The sequence below is a fragment of the Pongo pygmaeus genome, chromosome 13 (assembly GCF_028885625.2).
Source record: "Pongo pygmaeus isolate AG05252 chromosome 13, NHGRI_mPonPyg2-v2.0_pri, whole genome shotgun sequence".
In the NCBI taxonomy this organism is placed as follows: Eukaryota; Metazoa; Chordata; class Mammalia; order Primates; family Hominidae; genus Pongo; species Pongo pygmaeus.
The window spans coordinates 109,791,518-109,809,347 of record NC_072386.2 but is presented as its reverse complement, the minus strand read 5'-3'; the positions used below and the strand labels follow the sequence as shown (position 1 = coordinate 109,809,347).

The 17,830-nt window shown below is 42.2% G+C and overlaps 1 protein-coding gene across 2 annotated transcripts in view; it reads left to right on the top strand.

Annotated features, from left to right (window-relative positions):
• Positions 1-17,830, top strand: part of BRINP1 (BMP/retinoic acid inducible neural specific 1) — a 196,990-nt gene that overhangs the window by 149,096 nt on the left and 30,064 nt on the right. For both annotated transcript variants that reach the window (XM_054502297.2, XM_063649867.1), the window contains exons 6-7: positions 6,433-6,669; positions 11,639-11,861. In XM_054502297.2, the coding sequence (XP_054358272.1) occupies positions 6,433-6,669; positions 11,639-11,861 (460 nt within the window). The remainder of the gene's footprint in view (positions 1-6,432; positions 6,670-11,638; positions 11,862-17,830) is intronic.

The following is a 17,830-nucleotide window of genomic DNA, read 5'->3' as shown; positions in this document are numbered from 1 at the left end:
TTTTTTTTTTTTTTTTTACTTTAGTTTTCAATATCTGAGTAACCTCTCTGTTTCTTTAGGAGGTAGGAAGCATGCATTAAACCTCTTCTTTATTTCCTCCAACAATTCCTAATGTACTACTTGTTAAAAGGAGAAAGAGGCTGAGTTCCTGTCAGCAAAAGAGCAGAATCAAAGTCAGCAATGAAGATTGGGCTATAATCTTCAGGTCTTAGGTTCACCTTCAGCTTCTGTTGATTGGATCTTCTTTTCCAGTTATCTTTTCCAGATATTCTTCTTTCCCCAGCCTCACAGAGCATGGTCAGTTGATCCAAGTGCCTGCTAGCAATATCATCAATGTTGTTGAAGGTCTCCAGAGATCCAACCTGAGGGTCCCCTAAAGTTCTTGTTACTTGAGTACTCCCAGTGGTTGAAACTCAACAACACAGTGAGCCCCATTTTTTTCCTGAGTCTCAGAATCCCTTCTTATAATGAATAAAGATCTTTCTCGTACTATAAGAAATGCTATTTCCTCTAAGGAGCTCACAGATTTCTGCGCTGTGTCACCCTTCCCTTCAGAATTTTGATCTCTTGTGTGTAAGAACTCTTTCTCTTCTTTTCTAGGGAACTTGTAAGCAAACAAAAGAAGACGAACCTTAGTCAGAAAGAAATGTGAGGGCGAAGTTGATTCTCAGCTGGAAGGAGTTCTATGCCCATGGCCTTTTCCATGCTCTTCCCGCTGTCCAGACTACTCTTTCTGTGGATCCCTCATCCCCTAGTGCCCGTGTATCCATTAGGTCTCAGCTTAAATGCTACCCCCTAGGAGAGGGGAGAGTGTTTTTAACACCCCTAATCCAATCCATGCTGAGTTCGTTGTTCTTTCCCTGTGTTCCCTGAAAAACTTGTACTTCTCGTAGAATACTGGTTTCATTGCATCCAAGCAGCTAGTTTACATCTCTTTCTCTCTCTCTCTCTCTCTCATTCTCTCTCACTAAACAGTAAGACCTACAACAAGAGGGAGTTGTCTGCCTCATTCACCCTAGTATCCACAGCACAGCTGCCTGGCACATAGTAGGGCTTCAGGAATATGTGTGAAAGAAGGGAAGCAGAAAGATGGGAAGAAAGGAAGGAAAGATAAATGGGAAGAAGGAAGGAGGGAAGAAAACGAGGAAAGAAGGAAGACAGGAAGGAAGGAAGGAAGGAAAATTAATAGAAGAAAAATGATGGAGTGATTAAAAACAAAGACCAATAATAATTATTTTAATCCTCCTATGAGAAAATGCATTCTTAGCATGTTTTATACTGGCTCAAATGGTGCTATTCAAGGAGGATTTTTCAAGAAGGGTTCAAGTTTGGTCCGGGTAATGAATGTGATCTGATATCTGGTTAAATGGGGGGCAACCTAACATTTGTTGAACACTTAATTATGACAGTGTCTTGGTCTGCTCAGGCTGCTGTAACAAAATTTCACAGATGAGTGGCTTACACAAAAGGAAATTATTTGTCACAGGTCTGGATGCTGGGAAGTCTAAAATCAAGTACCAGCAGATACGGTGTCTGGTGAGGGAGGGACTGCTTCCTGGCTTGTAGACAGTTATGAGCTGTCTTTTCTCCCATCTCTTCCTCTTCTTATAAGGGCACTAGTCCCATCACAAGGGCACCATCCACATGACCTCATCTAAACCTAATGACTTTCCTAAGTTTCCGGCTCCTTATACCCTGGCATTGCAAGTGAGGGTTTCGGCATATGAATGTGTGTATGCGGGGGATGGGGAGCACAAACATTCAGTCCATGGCAGCCGAGTTGTGGCTTAAGTTTATGCCTTTTCTCTCTTCGTTAGTATACAAGGAGATTGGGGTTTCAACCTCACAGGCAAAAAAAAAAAATCCCTGAGTTTCAGGGGGTATAAAACTTTTCCAGAGGTCGCAGTGTGCTGGAGCCACCACGGGGGTTGTAAGCCAGGTCACCCCCGAGTGTGTCAGAACTCAAGTCGAATTCCTAGATTGGAGTCCTGGTTCTGTTACTTTAGTTGTGAGACTTTGGCCAGGTCACCTGATTTTTAAATTCTAACACCCCAGAAGCCTCGTGAGGCACCTTTCTTTTCATCTTGGAGAAGGAAGCGTTTAAAGTTCAAAGTCAACACTTCCTCCTTGCAGGAGGAAGTGTTTAAAGTTCAAAGTTCCTTTGATTGTCAGGGTGCAGTGGCTCATGCGTGTAATCCCAGCACTTTGGGAGGCCGAGGCAAGTGGATCATGAGGTCAAGAGCTCAAAACCATCCTGACCAACATGTTGAAATCCTACTCGGGAGGCTGAGGCAGGAGAATCGCTTGAACCCAGGAGGCGGAGGTTGCAGTGACCCGAGATTGTGCCGCTGCACTCCAGCCTGGTGACAGAGTGAGACACGGTCTCAAAAAAAAAAAAAAAAAAAAAAAATTTTCTTTGATCAACAAATGAGTGCCCGGAGCCTACACTGGGCTTGACCTTAGTTTATACTCTGGGGGCCCTTAGAGGGCAGGCAGGTCCCTTCTTCCCTAGAGCCTACTCTCTAATGGGGATGATAGAAAAAATATTAAAAATAAAACAAATTCAAAAGATAATTTCAGCCAGGAATTAATCCTATGAAAAAAATTGAAGATGCTATTTAACCTGGGTCTGGGAGGGTCTGTCTGGATTACAGGAAAAGGGATCAAGCAGAAATCTGAGGAGAGAATATTTGGTGCACAGGGAAACGCAAGTGCAAAGATTACGGGAGGAACAATATTGATGTGTGTATTGCGGGTACTGAAAAAAAGGCAGGGTTTTTCTGATGTATTCTGAGTACAGAAGAGAATATTAGGAGATAAGAGGAAGGAGGGAGGCAAGGAAGTAGAGATATCCCATCACCTGACACAGAGAAAGAGAAATAATATCTCAGCACACAAAGACTGTATACAAACTACAAAAAATATTGTGAGATGCACTTGTCGAAGGTGAACTGAAAGGAAAAAGAATGAGGCACAAATCAGGAAAAGAGAAGGAAGACATCTTGGGTGTTCCCACATATACATTGCCCACACGCTCTGCAGAACAGTGAAACATTCCATTTTAAATTATAACAAGATTTTTTTTAATATATAAAAAGATTGGGAGAAAAATATTCCATATGTTCAGTGTGGGTGAGTTGATGTTCAAATAAAACTTTCAACTATTGCCTGCCTGGGTTTTCTAAGGCAAAATTTATATGCTTGGCAATAACAGTAGCCCTTTTCTCTCTCATTTTCTCAGTTTTCTTCTCTCTCTCTCTCTCTCTCTCTCTGTGTGTGTGTGTGTGTGTGTGTGTGTGTGTATCTGTGTGTTATGTCTTTGGGAACTGTGGGGACAGAATATTTCACCCCAGCCAGCAGCTGTATATCTTTCAAACAGTGGTTTCACAAGCCAAATCCCCCTCCAAATTATTTATGGTTCCCATTGAAGCAGGCAGGATTCAGGCGCCCACGTAGGAGGTCAGCACTGGGCCTCTTTGTTGGACACAGGCCATCAGGAGACAACTCTGGCTGTGACTGCTGTGTGAACCTCCGCTGCCGTAGAAATGGTTATGTAACTTTAAACAGTAATGACATTTTACAGAAAAGTGCTTTTTAATTGCTATGTCTTCATTATTCTCTTTCGAAATTGCCCAGGAGATTCTGCCTCCAAGACAGCTCGGCATGTTCTGAGTTTCCATTTTTAAAGAGCAGCCAGTTTTGTATTTTAGCTGCTCCCAGAAAACCCCCAACCCCAAACTTCATCTGTTTTCAGTTGCATTAAATGGGGTAGGTAATACTGCCTTTTGTATCCTTGCCAAATGGAAAACTGATTTGACGCAATTTTCTATAAATGCTCTCCCCAAATTCCTTTTGGGCTGGGACCAAGAATAGAATATTTTATCCCCTACAGAAGGGAGAAAGAAAATGATGAGCAAGCTAGAAAAATAGAACTGAGAATATAGTCTGTAGAGTTCCTTTAAGCAACAGAAACTTAACCCCGATCCATACACCCAGTTGCCTATGGGGGATTGGGATCAGCTAAAAATAAATTTGGCTCTAGAAGAGAAAATTGTGATATAGATAAAATGACTAAAAGAATTGTGGACTCAGAAAGAATTGCACACTCTGAAAGAATTGTAGACTCAGTTCAGAAGGGACTTTATTCTTGATTTGTTTTACTTCACGTTTTGGTATGTGTGTTATGCCCTTGTACAGTAGCCCTCCCAGTCACTCAAACCCATGCGGACTGATTGCTCATCCATGTGGAGCTCACTCAGTCTCACAGCAGCCCGTTGTTCAACTGTATAGCTTAATCTGCTAGAATTCCTTCCATGCATATTGACATATACACCTTTCTCAACAGCCCTGTCACCAATGCTGGTTCAACAGGCACAGAATTCTAAACCCTCCTGCTTATCGAAGCTCTGCAAATAATGTGAAGACTGCCTTTTGATTATACACCCACACCTGTTTTTCTTTCATTAATCCTGAAGGTTCTATTAAACCTTTAACCACTTTAATCAGAGGAGTGGCATCATCATCAATATTGTCATCGTCATCACATAAAAAATAAGAATAGACAACATTTATTGTTTGCTTGCTATGTGCCAGGAGCTTTTCCAGATAATATGTAGGCATTCTTTCATGTAGTCCTCTCAATAATCCTTGTACATAGATACTAAGTGGAACCTAACAGGCAGGCTGAATATTTTGCGTGAGATGACTTAGGTAGTAAGAAGAGGAGCCAGTGCAGCCCTGCCGAGGTTTTTGACTACAGCGTGCAGTGCAGCCATGCCCAGGTTTTTGACTACAGTGTGTGGTTTCCTGCCATAAGGCATGCTGGAGTAATCATCTTCTTTCCCACAATGTCCCTCTGAAAATATTCTCCCTTAGCTGACATGTGAAGACAAGTTGAAAGGATGGGGCTTATTTAAGTATATATAAAACCTGAAGAAAATGGGAAAAAGATAAAAATCTAGAAACAACTGTGAATAGAAAATGGAAGAAATGCTGACCTTGTTCAGCAAATCCCTGATGAGTTGGATTAAGGAGTGTCCCTGAAGCATAAATGAGAAAAAAATAATCCAAATAAGAATACAGTTCTCTTTTACACAGTGAGTAGTAGAACCATTACCTCGTATTGGAAGCTAAAACTGTTTGCAGCTCCAAATGAGGTGGAGAGAAATGTCCTAAGTGAAAGTGCCCTAATGAATTAAGTTAGCCCAGATCTGTCCTTCTCTCTGGGCACCATAGACAATAAACCACTCTGCTGACTTTTCATAGGTACCAGAGTAGTGCTCATGCCCAAATAAATCCTTCTCTATCGTTGGCTCTCTGTATTAAGACTTTGAATATTCAAGTATAAAGAGAAGATCATGAGATGTAATCCAGAGTGCTCATCCTGTAACCATGGGCTGGTCACTTTCTATTGGTAGACCATGGCTCCCTCACTGTTAGAGCAAAGAAGAGAAAATTAATTATCTGGTGATGCTTGTGTCTAGTGATGTGTTAGTTTTTATGTTACAGTGGTCCTATCAAATTATATCACTCTAATTATGTTACTCGTACCCTTCAAAACTACCAATGTGTACCTATGATCCACAGAATAATGTCCAAATTCCCTAGCATATAATAAAGCCCTTTGCACACTGGCCTCTGTCCCTCTCTACAGCTATTTTCTACAGCACGAGCACCTCCATTCATCCAAGTCCATTTCTTCACTAGGAATTTTCAGACACATGGTGCCTTTCCTCTTTTAAGTGTGTCCTTCCTGTTCTTCTTTTAACCTAGTGATCTCTTACTTGCTTTTCAACCAGCCCAAATTCTGTCTCCTCTATGAAGGTTTCCCTGCTATCTAAACAATGTTATTTGCAGTCTTCTGCTATTCAGTTGCCTCATATGGCTCTCTGTGCTATAGGTCTATAAAGCCATGTTATGATGATGTGTGTCCATGTCTATGCCTGCTGATGATATTGTAAACTCCCCAAGGGCAAGGATTGTGTCTTTTTTTTTTTTTTTTATCTCTATAGGCCTAGTGCCTAGCTCAGAACTTGTGTTTCATAAATAGGGTTTATATAAATACTTAAGGAAAGCACTTGAGGAAATAAAGAATAATAAACAATAATGTTATATTTTCAATAAGAGTTTTCTCCACAAATCGAAAAGGTATATACCATATGTGGCTTTAGCCTCAGTCCTACTATAACAGAATAGAGTATGCCTTTCAGAGATGGCCAAAGTCATGACCTGAGAAGTTTAAGTAAAAGTGATGCAACTGGAAGCCTCACCAATAATACCCTGTCTGGATCTAGGTTGGCCCAGAAATACATTGGTTCCAATACACACGGAGAAATGTAGCAGCTTCAGATTCCTATGTATCACCTTTGGAAATTGTTAATGAAACACCTTTTTTTAACCTTTCTGTTTTCCCTTCTTGCTATTCTCACACAGGTCTTCAGATAATCTTTCCTCAGTATCTGCAAGAGAAGTTTGTCCAGTCGGCCTTGAGCTATATCATGTGCAATGGGGAGGGGGAGTACCTGTGCCAGAATAGCCAGTGTCGATGCCAATGTGCCGAGGAGTTTCCGCAGTGCAACTGCCCCATCACGGACATCCAGATCATGGAGTACACCCTGGCCAACATGGCCAAGTCTTGGGCCGAAGCTTATAAGGACCTGGAGAATTCAGGTAGAGAGTCTCACTCAGTTCCACTGCATGAGTGGCCTTGAGCCAAGTCTGAAAGGGAGCTAATCTAACTGGAATTAGGACTACTGTGAGGGAAAGTTCAGTGACCCTGACCCTTTCACTTTGGAGGGTCCAGATGCGAGTATAATAGCTGTCACAGAGCAGGCACTCAATAAATCTCAACTGAATAAAATTAATGAATAGCATAATCCAGTTTATGGTCATATGATGTATTGTTTCTGTTGTACCCAGAAGACAGAAAGAATAAATCTGCATAGGAAGCCTCTGGAGAGGGAAGAGTCAGAGGTAGTTGTATTGATTCCTTGGGCTGTGTATGTGTGTGTGGATATTTGTGTGTGTGTGTGTGTATATGTGTTTGTGTGCACCCACACACTTCTGTCCATCTCTATAAATAGATAAACATACCTCTACGTGTATATTTATATGTGCATATGCATAGAGATATAGATATCCAAAGAATCTACAGACTATCAAAGCTCAAAGTCACTTTTCTGGTAACTTAGTTATTTTCTGCCTTTCATAGTTCAGGAAAATGAGTTTCAGGGGAGGAAAGACAGTCACCCAAGCTCCTAAAGTGGATGAAGTCCGAAGTAGGATCTCTGCCTTCGTGGACATTTGAGTTTTGTTGGAAAGCCAGGCAGTAATTATGTAACCATGCCAATGATTAGGAAATGTCAAGGATACATCTGTAAAAAGGGAGGAGCTGCTGTGAACAAGCGATGTAGAGTTAGGGGTCAATGTGGTCAAGGAAGTCTACCTTAAGAAAGAACAGAAATGGAAGTATCTGACTATGGTGCAGATATGAGAAGGTGATTACAGGTAGACCAATGGGAGGCACAAAGGGAGAGATCTCTAGGAGAGAGATGACCATGATGTGGGTTAAGGAGATGGTACAAGTTGTAAAAACAGGAAATGTGCAGATATGCCAACATATTTAGAAGGAAAAAATGGCAGAGCTTGATGTTAGATTGTCTACAAGAGTTGAAGAGAAAAGGGATATTGAGCTGATATTCATAAACCTCCTTCAGATAGGCATGTTAGACAACTTGATAGATGTTGATATCTTTCATTGAGCTAGAACACCCTGAAAGATTTGGAAAGAAGACCATGTGCTCACTTTTCTATAGGATAAGCTTGAGAATCCTTGAGACTTCCAAGAAGAGATGCCAAGCAGGTACTTAACATATAATACGTGCTCAAGTACCTGTTAAATAAATGGACTCATGCAAAGAGCATTACTGTCTTTACAACAACATTATATTTCTTAAATCTGTTATAATAGCCACCTTAAAGGAAGTACTAACATTTCTGAATTACAGAGAAGGGAACACCTCCTCTATAATCCTCCTGCAAGACCCAGTGTTTTCCCTAGGGTTGCGCAGTTAGTAAATGGCAGGATTGGTAATGGAATTCCTGATTCCAAATCTAGTGCTCACAGCAGATTGGGTAACTTAATTTTACTTTGTCCCCCAGGCCTGAGGTTCCCTCATCTGATAAATGAGAAGACATGTTTGTGTTTTTAATATTTGAGTTTATTCAAGTCTTTAGACAAGAAATTACTTGATCAAGCAAAATCTTACCTGGGAGCCACTGTGTACCACAGATAAAAGCAGAGTTCTATGGAATAGCATTTGAAAATAACTGGTTTCTGTGAACTCTAAGCCCTAACCCAGCTCTGGGAGCCCAGAATGCATCAGGGATCCTGCTCCTACAGTGCTGTACAGCTCAAATGGAGCTGTGGATGCCTTATAACGACACCCATTAGTCCACTGAAAATCCTGGGAGCCCATAAAAGAGAAAAGTTTGTGATGGAAATGTACTATGATGATTATTTGGCCCCAAACAAAGGAAGCATTTGATAAAATGCTTTTGCAAAAAGATTTCGCTGATTACTACAAAAAACAAAAACAAACAAACAAACAAAAAAAAACAGAGGGAATTTAGGCTATATGCACAAGGAGTAAGACTCTTTAGCATATAATCCTTATTCCCAAGGAAAAGAAACCACATTAAGTGGGTGGGTGAGGAAACGCAGAAAACTGAGATGCTGCTGAATAAGCTGAACAGGCCAAGAAAATGATATATGTCACACTTTCTCCCCAAAAGGCATACACTCCCTCAAGATTTCCTGTGCTTCTCTATTTGAAATGGTTTTACCCTTTAAGACAAATCCATTCATCCATATGTGCATCAGAGCCTTGTGCATGTGAGTTTTCCTTTGGTCCATTTTCAGCCCTTAACCTTCGCTACTCAGCCCAGGTGATTTGGAGAGACTAATGACCAGCCCAAAGTAAAAGCCATTGGTTCCTTGATGGCTCCAGAGTGTGGGTGGCCAAATAGGACCTAGTTTCTGTACACAAATGGCAGTCTACATCTCCTTGCTCGGGGATTCGTTGTAGTACTTCTACTTTTATTCAAGAAAGTTGGCCAGGCGCAGTGGCTCATGCCTGTAATCCCAGCACTTTGGGAGGCCAAGAAGGGCGCATCACCTGACTTTAGGAGTTCGAGACCAGCCTGACCAATATGATGAAACCCTGTCTCTACTAAAAATACAAAATTAGCCGGGCGTGGCGGCACATGCCTGTAATCCCAGCTACTAGGGAGGCTGAGGCAGGAGAATCGCTTGAACCCGGGAGGCGGAGGTTGCACCATTGCTGAGATAGCACCATTGCACTCCAGCCTAGGCAATAAGAGTGGAACTCTGTCTCAAAAAATAAATAAATAAATAAAGTTAATGTATTTAACTCTTAAATTCTATTTTCTTATCAGACCCAAATTTGGGTTCATTGGAAGGCCTGCGTTCCCCTTTGACATCCACAGAGCCCTCTGCAAGATAAGCTTTATGTTTTCCATGGGAGGAGAGTCCAGCTGTCCCAAACAGAACAGAGTCATCAGGGCCCATCTCCTGCCTTCAGCCAGCTCACTGAGTCAATCAATCAGTGTAGAGTCTTGTATCATCCTGTCAATCTTATGCTACCATCAACCGAGTACTTTCTGTGTCTCAGGAACTAGTTAGGTAGATGCAGTCCTATGCCACTATGTCATTCTCAGCATTTGGATTAGATACTATTATTCCTGTTAGCAGATGGGGAAACTGACGCCTTGAGAGAATAGGGGTCCCACAGCTGTTCAGCACTCAAGATGTGACTCCAACTCTTGCCTGTCTAACTGTCTATAATGAAGTGCCTGAGTTTTTTCTAAGAGTCAGAGACTTCTATTTTTTATCACCTTTTATTTACTGTTTTCTCCTAATGTACTGAGCCTCGGGATTGCCCTTTTTATGTGTCGAGAGGAAATATAATATACTAAGTAAGAACACAGCATTTGGAGCCAGACTCAAGTCTTAATTCTCCTATCTACTGGCCATTTGACCTTGGGCAACTTCTCTGTGCCCTATTTTCTTTAAAGTGGGGGCTCTAAAATACCTACCTCATAGGTTTGCTATAAAATATGGTTATATACATTAGGTGATTAGGACTGTGCCTGGTGCCTGTCAAGAGCTATGTAAGCATTTTTAAAAATAAAATGAAAGCATAAATGCATAGTATACCTAAAATGTCCTTGGAGGTTTTATAACATGAAGTGAAAGTGTTAGGCTGAAGATTTATAATATTTATATAAATCCAACCATTGGCCTTTTTTCCTACAAAATGATCAACCCCTTGATATTTTTAATTTTCCAGGGATGGGGTAATGGGATTAGAATTACAACAGATTGGATTATTAGATTGGAAAACAAAAACTCAGGACACAGACCTGGATCTTGTCATTTATCAGCCACGTTACCTTTAAGAAATCATCTTCCCATTTTGGGCTTCGGTTTTCCTATTCATAGAACAAAAAAGCTGAACTAGATAATTTCTATGGATGTGCCAGGTTGACACTCTGAAACTCAGCATCACAAACTGAGGCAGAAACTTTTACCCGGGAGGCCCAAGAGTTTGTCACCATCTCTTAAGCTGGAGTTTTTTGAAATGTGAGATGATGCTAGATGGGACACACATACAACTTCAAACAACACTGGATCACCGGGTGGGGAAGTTGATCCATTTCAGTTCTCTGTGGAACCTGCAGATTACATCAAAAAGTTTCAGTTTGGTGCTAGCATGCCTTTAACACCTCTCTAACACTTGCTAATTTCTTGCATTTCAACGTGAGAGCAGGCATGGAGTTTTGATCGTTTAGCAGGCAACAGTGTCTGACTAGAACTTATTAACATTATCTTCATCATATTTATTTTTATAGCTACCATCTTCTGAAGGCATGCAATAGTGATTTTCTTTGGAGAATTCAATAAACATTTTGTTTTCCTTTTTTTTTTCTTTTTGAGACAGAGTCTCACTCTGTTGCCCAGGCTGGAGTGCAGTGGTGCAATCTCAGCTCACTGCACCTCTGCCTCCCTGGTTCAAGCGATTCTCCTGCTTCAGCCTCCTGAGTAGCTGGGATTACAGGCACCCGCCACCACGCCCAGTTAATTTTTATATTTTTAGTAGAGATGGTTTCGCCATGTTGGCCAAGCTGGTATAGAACTCCTGGCCTGTTGTCCACCCGCCTTGGCCTCCCAAAGTCCTGGGATTACAGGTGTGAGCCACTGCACCCAGCCTTGTTTTCAATTTTTAAGTGAAAAACAATTATTTGATTCAAATAACATGTTAAGTAAATGTAATAATATACGAATATTACTATAATGTTGGTATTCCGATGCCAGAAGTTTGGGAAGCCCTGTCTTAAGCAAGAATGCAGTATGCAGATTCCCTTCATAAGAAAGCATAGTAGCTTTTGCCCTTTCTAGTAGGGGCAGGACAGACTAATGCAATGTTCTATGGCCCTCAGGAAAAAAAATTATGTTTGCAGGCCTGGTTTATTGGAAAGTGAGACTAAGCATTCAAGGCCACTTTAGATGGGTGTTATCATGCTTAGCCCTTCTCTCTCGGCCTTTGTCTCTCACTAGATGAGTTTAAATCATTTATGAAGCGCCTCCCCAGCAACCACTTCCTGACCATCGGGAGCATCCATCAGCACTGGGGCAATGACTGGGACCTGCAGAACCGCTACAAGCTCCTGCAGAGTGCCACGGAGGCACAGAGACAAAAGATCCAACGCACTGCCCGCAAGCTTTTCGGCCTCAGTGTACGCTGTCGCCACAATCCCAACCACCAGCTGCCTAGAGAGAGGTAAGTGTTGCCACCACCTCTACCTCTGCGGGCACCTACCGCATTAGCTACATTATCTTGCTGCAGAGTGAAATGCAATGCAGATGGTACATTTGTGGGGTGGCAAGCAGGACCTCACATGGTCCAGACCAACAGTTTTCTGGATTGCTTCTGGGTCCTCACCTACTGGCTCCACATCGTTTCAGATTCCACATTGTTTCCGGAATGTACCATGAATTTTCAGCCTCTATGTTCTGTCTGATTCACCCGATTGAGGAGGGGAACACTAGCCCTGATAGTTATGTGGCATTATCCTGGCTGTTTAAAATATATTTCCTATTTAATTTTAAAATTACTGAGCAAAGCCGATTGTAGCATCCCCATCTTAATGGTGAAGAAACTGGACTAACTAATTAATCATTCGCCACCTTATTTATGAGGTCCTTGGAGCAGAGCCAGGAGTGAGTGACACAAATAACGAAATGTAATACAAAATGTCAGGAGACACTCACTTGCGGGGTCATTGAGTGCAGGGTTCTCACCTGAGAGAGTGTCACCTTCAGTGCCTGGCTACCTTGCTTGCCTCCCCTAGTTCCAGCCCTGTCCTGGATATACCGGGTATTCTGCTAGATGGTGGAGAATACAGAGATGGACAAGACAGGGCCCATGCCTCCACAGAATTAGGGTTTACTACTCTCTCAGGGGCACACAAGGAAGGAGCCAGGACTTGAATCCAGGTTTTTTGGACTCTCTTCTTCCGGGGCATTTCTGATCTGCAGCTGGTAGTTCCTACTGTAGAGGTGCCTCCAGGGTTTCTAAAAGGGCATCACAGGACAGCAAAAGGGCAGGTTGGGGCTCTCTCTCCACCCTGCTTCAGACAGAGCAGCTCTGCTCTTATTTGTTGCATATTTGGGGGTTCTACCTTCAATTTAGTTCTAAGAAAAAGATCCACTCTTAAAAAGAACAAGTCCATTCACATTCAGCTAGCATACTCTGTGTCAGTCACATATTTATATATATGATTGTTACCCTGTTGTACAAATCTGGAAATGGAAGCTGAGAGAGGTCAAGTAATTTGTCCAAAGCTACAGTGTAAATCAGTGGTTCTCACTTGGGGGTGACGTTTTCTCCAGGGGACATTTGAAAATATCTCAAGACAATTTTGAGTATCATAACAAGGGTTCAGGGTATTATTGCACAGGCAGTTCTCACAACAAAGAAATATCTGACTTCAAAAGTTACTGGTGCTCAGGCTTAGCAATTCTGATGTAAGAGAGACAACATGCCAGCTATTTTAGGTTGATGCAAAAGTCATCGTGGTTTTTGCCATTATTTTTTAAGTTTTTCCATCACTTGTAAGTAACAGCAAAAACCGCGATGACTTTTGAACCAACTTTAATAAATCTATAAATCAAAATCTTATCTTCCTAACTAGTCTGTTCTACTGGCACTCAACATTTAACAACAACCGCAGTCTTCTACCACAGTCCATCCACCTAATTACCCCGATGAGGCACACCCTTTTTTCTCTCGTTTTTCTTGCGTCAGAGCTAATGCTGCTATTCCCTCCATGAAGTCTTTCCTGATTGTACCAGCCAGTACAGAAAGCTTCTTATTCTAGATTCCTACTAATCTAAAATCCTTTCCTTAGCATATTTCTCTCTCTTTCCCCCCTTTTGAAACCTCCTCCTTGTACAGACATTCAAGCTCATCTCTGTTTTCCCTATTCCCTCCAAATTTGAGCCCACCGCTTTGCATCTAGCTTGTGATAATTATATTATTTTGTGGATCAAATAGAATTTCTTTTGCCAGTTTCTTTTTGCAATGCTGCTGAAGCAGGGACTACAAAAGGTCACAAACTCACTTTCTTGTCAAGCACAACAGATGCTCAGACTGCTACCGTGAGCAAGTCTCTGAAGAAGCTTCCTTTTAGATCCATTGCACATCTGCCATGAGACCCACATCGAGCACTGTGGGAAATTCAGAAATGCACACAGCGAACAGTGCTGTGGAAGATGTCTTGTAGAGCAGGAGTGGGGAGGGGTTCTTTTATCAATCAGACCCCATATATATTAGTTTATGATGGTTGCCATAGCTAAGTACCATGGACTCAGTTGCTTAAACAATAGAAATTTATTTTCTCATAGTTCTGGAGGCCAGAAGTCCGAGATCAAGGTGTCAGCAGGCTTGGTTTCTTCTGAGGCCCCTTTTTCTGGCTTGTGGATGGTTGTTTTTTTCTATCTGTGTTTCCACGTAGTCTTTCCTCTGTGTGCATCTGTGTCCTAATATCCTCTCTCTTTTTTTTTTTTTTTTTTGAGATGGAGTCTTGCTTTGTTGCCCAGGCTGGAGTACAGTATCGCGATCTTGGCTCACTGCAACCTCTGCCTCCCAGGTTCAAGTGATTCTCCTGCTCAGCCTCCCCTTGCAAGTAGCTGGGATTACAGGTGTGCACCACTACACCCAGCTAATTTTTGTATTTTTAGTAGAGACGGGGTTTTGCCGTATGGGCCAGGCTGGTCTCAAACTCTTGGCGTCAGGTGATCCACCCACCTCAGCCTCCCAAAGTGCTAGGAGTATAGGGTATGAGCCACCATGCCCTGCCCTAATATCCTCTCTTAAGAGGATACCAGTTATATTGGATTAGAGCTGACCTAAATGGCCTCATGTTAACTTAATTACCACTTTAAAGACCCTGTCTCCAAACACAGTCACAGTTTGAGATCCTGGGGGCTAGGACTTTAACATATAAGTTTGGAGGGGTATGTAATTCAGCCCAGAATATTATAGGAGGTAGCTTTTGATCAGATCTTTAGGTGAAGAAGCTGTGCATCCCAAGGAACAATGAAGCTCGATGAAACCTGGTTGAGGGGGGCCACGTTTGACCATGATGAGAATTCAAACAAATAACCTCTTTCAGTTATGGTGATTGTCATCTCAGAAAATGGAGAGTTAAGATCCAAAGGTCCCAAAGACATTGGGCAGTCATATTTATTAAAGGTGAGTGAAATCTCCAGAGCACCAAGCATCATCAGATATGCTAAGTTCAAGGGAAGACTTGAGAGGATTTTAGAAGGAGGGTAGCTGGATAGGCATTACAAGGGAAGAAGGAGGGACAAAGCTGGGTAATAGGAGTAACACTGGGAAAAGTCAAGCAGTCTGGATTTGTTCTACCACTAGTAAGCTGTGTGTCCTTGGGCAAGTCACTTCACCATGCTCAGTGCAGGTGTCTGCATCTTTGACATAAGTCTCTGCTCTCCTTTTGCAAGTCTTCAGGTGTAGATAGCTAAAAATGCTCTACCATCACTGGGACCTTCAAAGAAAGAGCTCACAGTGTTGCCATCTCTCCTCCTAAGGAGGAGAAAACCTGCCCTAATCATAATATTCTTCTCACCTGGAGAAGATGTCGGGCGTTCCACCATTAGCAGGTCACTCAATTATGTTCATCTGAGGAGTTTTGAATGCTAGGTACTGAGGGGTGGGAGCACACAGACACTAGGCTCTGTGGCTAATTCCTCTGAAGCCTTCCCAGGAGAGATGAACTTCCTTGGCCGGGCTGTGGGCTGCTTCCTGACATCTGAATCTGAGGCTTTAATGAGCATTTCTCACACTGCAGGGCACCTCTCTGGCACGGAGCAGTGTCAGACAGAGGTGCTAACACTGGGAACCTTGGGCCACCTCTGGCTGAGCAAGCTGGTATTTGCAAATGAACTGATTGCATGGTTTCAATGTGTCTGCTTGCTGAAGTCTGTGGAAGATGAGTGTGCTGAGCAGGTGCCATTACTGCAGCAGGTGCCAGAGAGATTGTTTACTTGTCTCACAAACAGGTGGCATTGTTAAGGTAAGATGGGAAAGGGGAAAGAGGGAACAAGCACAGGGCCTTAGCCACACATGGACCGGTCCGAATCCTGGCTCCATCACTTACCAGACACAGAGCTTTATGTAAGGCCTGCACCTCATTTGTGAAAGGGGATAATAACACTTGCCTTCAGGTTAAGTATGATGATTAAGATTTTAAAATTTAAGTAGCCTTGGTAAAGTGCCTGAATCAGTTAAAAGGAAAGGAGGAAGGGAGAGAGTAAGAGACAGAAGGGAAGGAGCTGTCACTTAGTATATGTATTCTAAAGGTCAGGCACTGTTCTTTAGCATCTTATATGAGATTAACTAATTTCCTCCTCACTACAGTCTTATGAAGCGATACTGTTACCATTCCTATTTTACAGATAAAGGAACTGAGGCACAGAAAGATTAATAATGTACACAAGGTCAATAAATGTTAATTTATTGTTACTTCAAAGAAATGTTAAGATTTAGATTTAGTGAGAGGTCAATTATAGCTAATTAAAACTTGGCTTCAATGCTTGCAAGAAACTTAATATTGGCTGGAAGGCAAAAGGGCTATTTTGGCTCTCTATTGGTGTAAAACAATTCACCCCAAAATTTAATGGCTCAAAACAGCACTATGTTATTATCTATTATGAATCTGTATGTTGACTTGGTACAGCTGAGGATATCTCTAGTTGGCTGGGGCTCTTGTCATCTGGGGGCTTGACTGGGCTGCATCTCCACAATGACACACTCTCAGAGCCAGTTGATGCTGGCTGTCAGCTGGGGGCTCAGCTGGGGCTGTCACTGGAGTGCCCACACAGGACCTCTCCACGGGGACTGGACTTCTTGCAGCATGGCAGCTGGGCTCAGAGAGGGAGTGTTCTGAGACCAAAAGAAAGCTGTAAGACTTTTTCACAGCTTAGCCTTGGAAGTCGGAGAGCATTATTTCTACCACATTCTGTTGGCCAAAAGCCTAACCTAGCTTCAAGGGTGTGAGTATTGGGAGGTGCAGTTCATTATGGGGGCGGGGGACATATATTTTGGAGATGAGGTACAATAGCAATTGAGTAGAATAGGAGCTAGAGGTGACTATCAGATTTAGGGAACATAAGATTAATAATAATAACAACAATAATGAAGCAATAGCAGTTACTTACTGAGCAGCTAGAATAACAAGCAATAGAGTTGTCTGTGTGTAAAGATTCTGGAGTTAGACTGCCTTGGTTCAAATTCCAACTTCGTCACCCAGTTACATTGTAAGTCTGGAGGAAGTTACTGACACCTTTGAGCCTCAATTTTCTTATCTGTAAAATGGAGCTAATAATAGTGCCTACATTATAAGGTTGTTTTCAGGATTAAATGCTTTAACCTACATAAATTTCTTAGGACAGTGAGTAGAACATGGCTAGCACTCAATATGTGTTAAGTATTGTTCTTATTTTTTTTTCCCCTCAAGAACTGATAGTTGGCATATAAATTTCTTAGCATGCAGTAATTAGTTACCCAATGAAATTGAGCATTGGTGACATATATTTTTTATCTAATACTCATGCCATCTCTGTGAAGTAGATGCTGTTGGATCATTTATGGGTTAGGGAACTGGTAAGGCAGATGTGATTAATTTATCCAAGGTCACATGAGCAGGTAAGGAGCAGATTAGATTTATTTTGCTGACTTTACTGTTGGACTTGATGGTCAAGATCACTGTGCAGAGCAGCAAGAACGCATGCTGTCTAAGCAATGTGCAGTGGCAGATAGGTGACTGCATTGGGTTTGGGATGCCCTGGTTTAGTGTGTGGTAAAGCCAAAGGCAGGGTTTGCTCATCAAGGTTGAGGGTAGTAGACCAACATTGAAATATATATACTGTAGTGTGCTGAGATGCAGGAAATGGTCCTGAACATGGAGCCCTGAATTAACTCTCAAGCCCAGGCAGAAACCCAGAAAGACATATTCCCTGTAGGTAACAAGAAGAGGCCTGGTTCAGTGCAGTCCAACTCAGCATACATTTCCTGAAAGCTTACTATATGCCAGGCTTTGGAAGCATGAACATAAGTAAGATTCATTCCACTCCAAGGCCCCGTGCTTGTTGAGAGGACAGCAACAAGATAATTCCGGACCACACCTGTTGATGGGGACCAGCAATGGGTCGACCAGATATTTATTG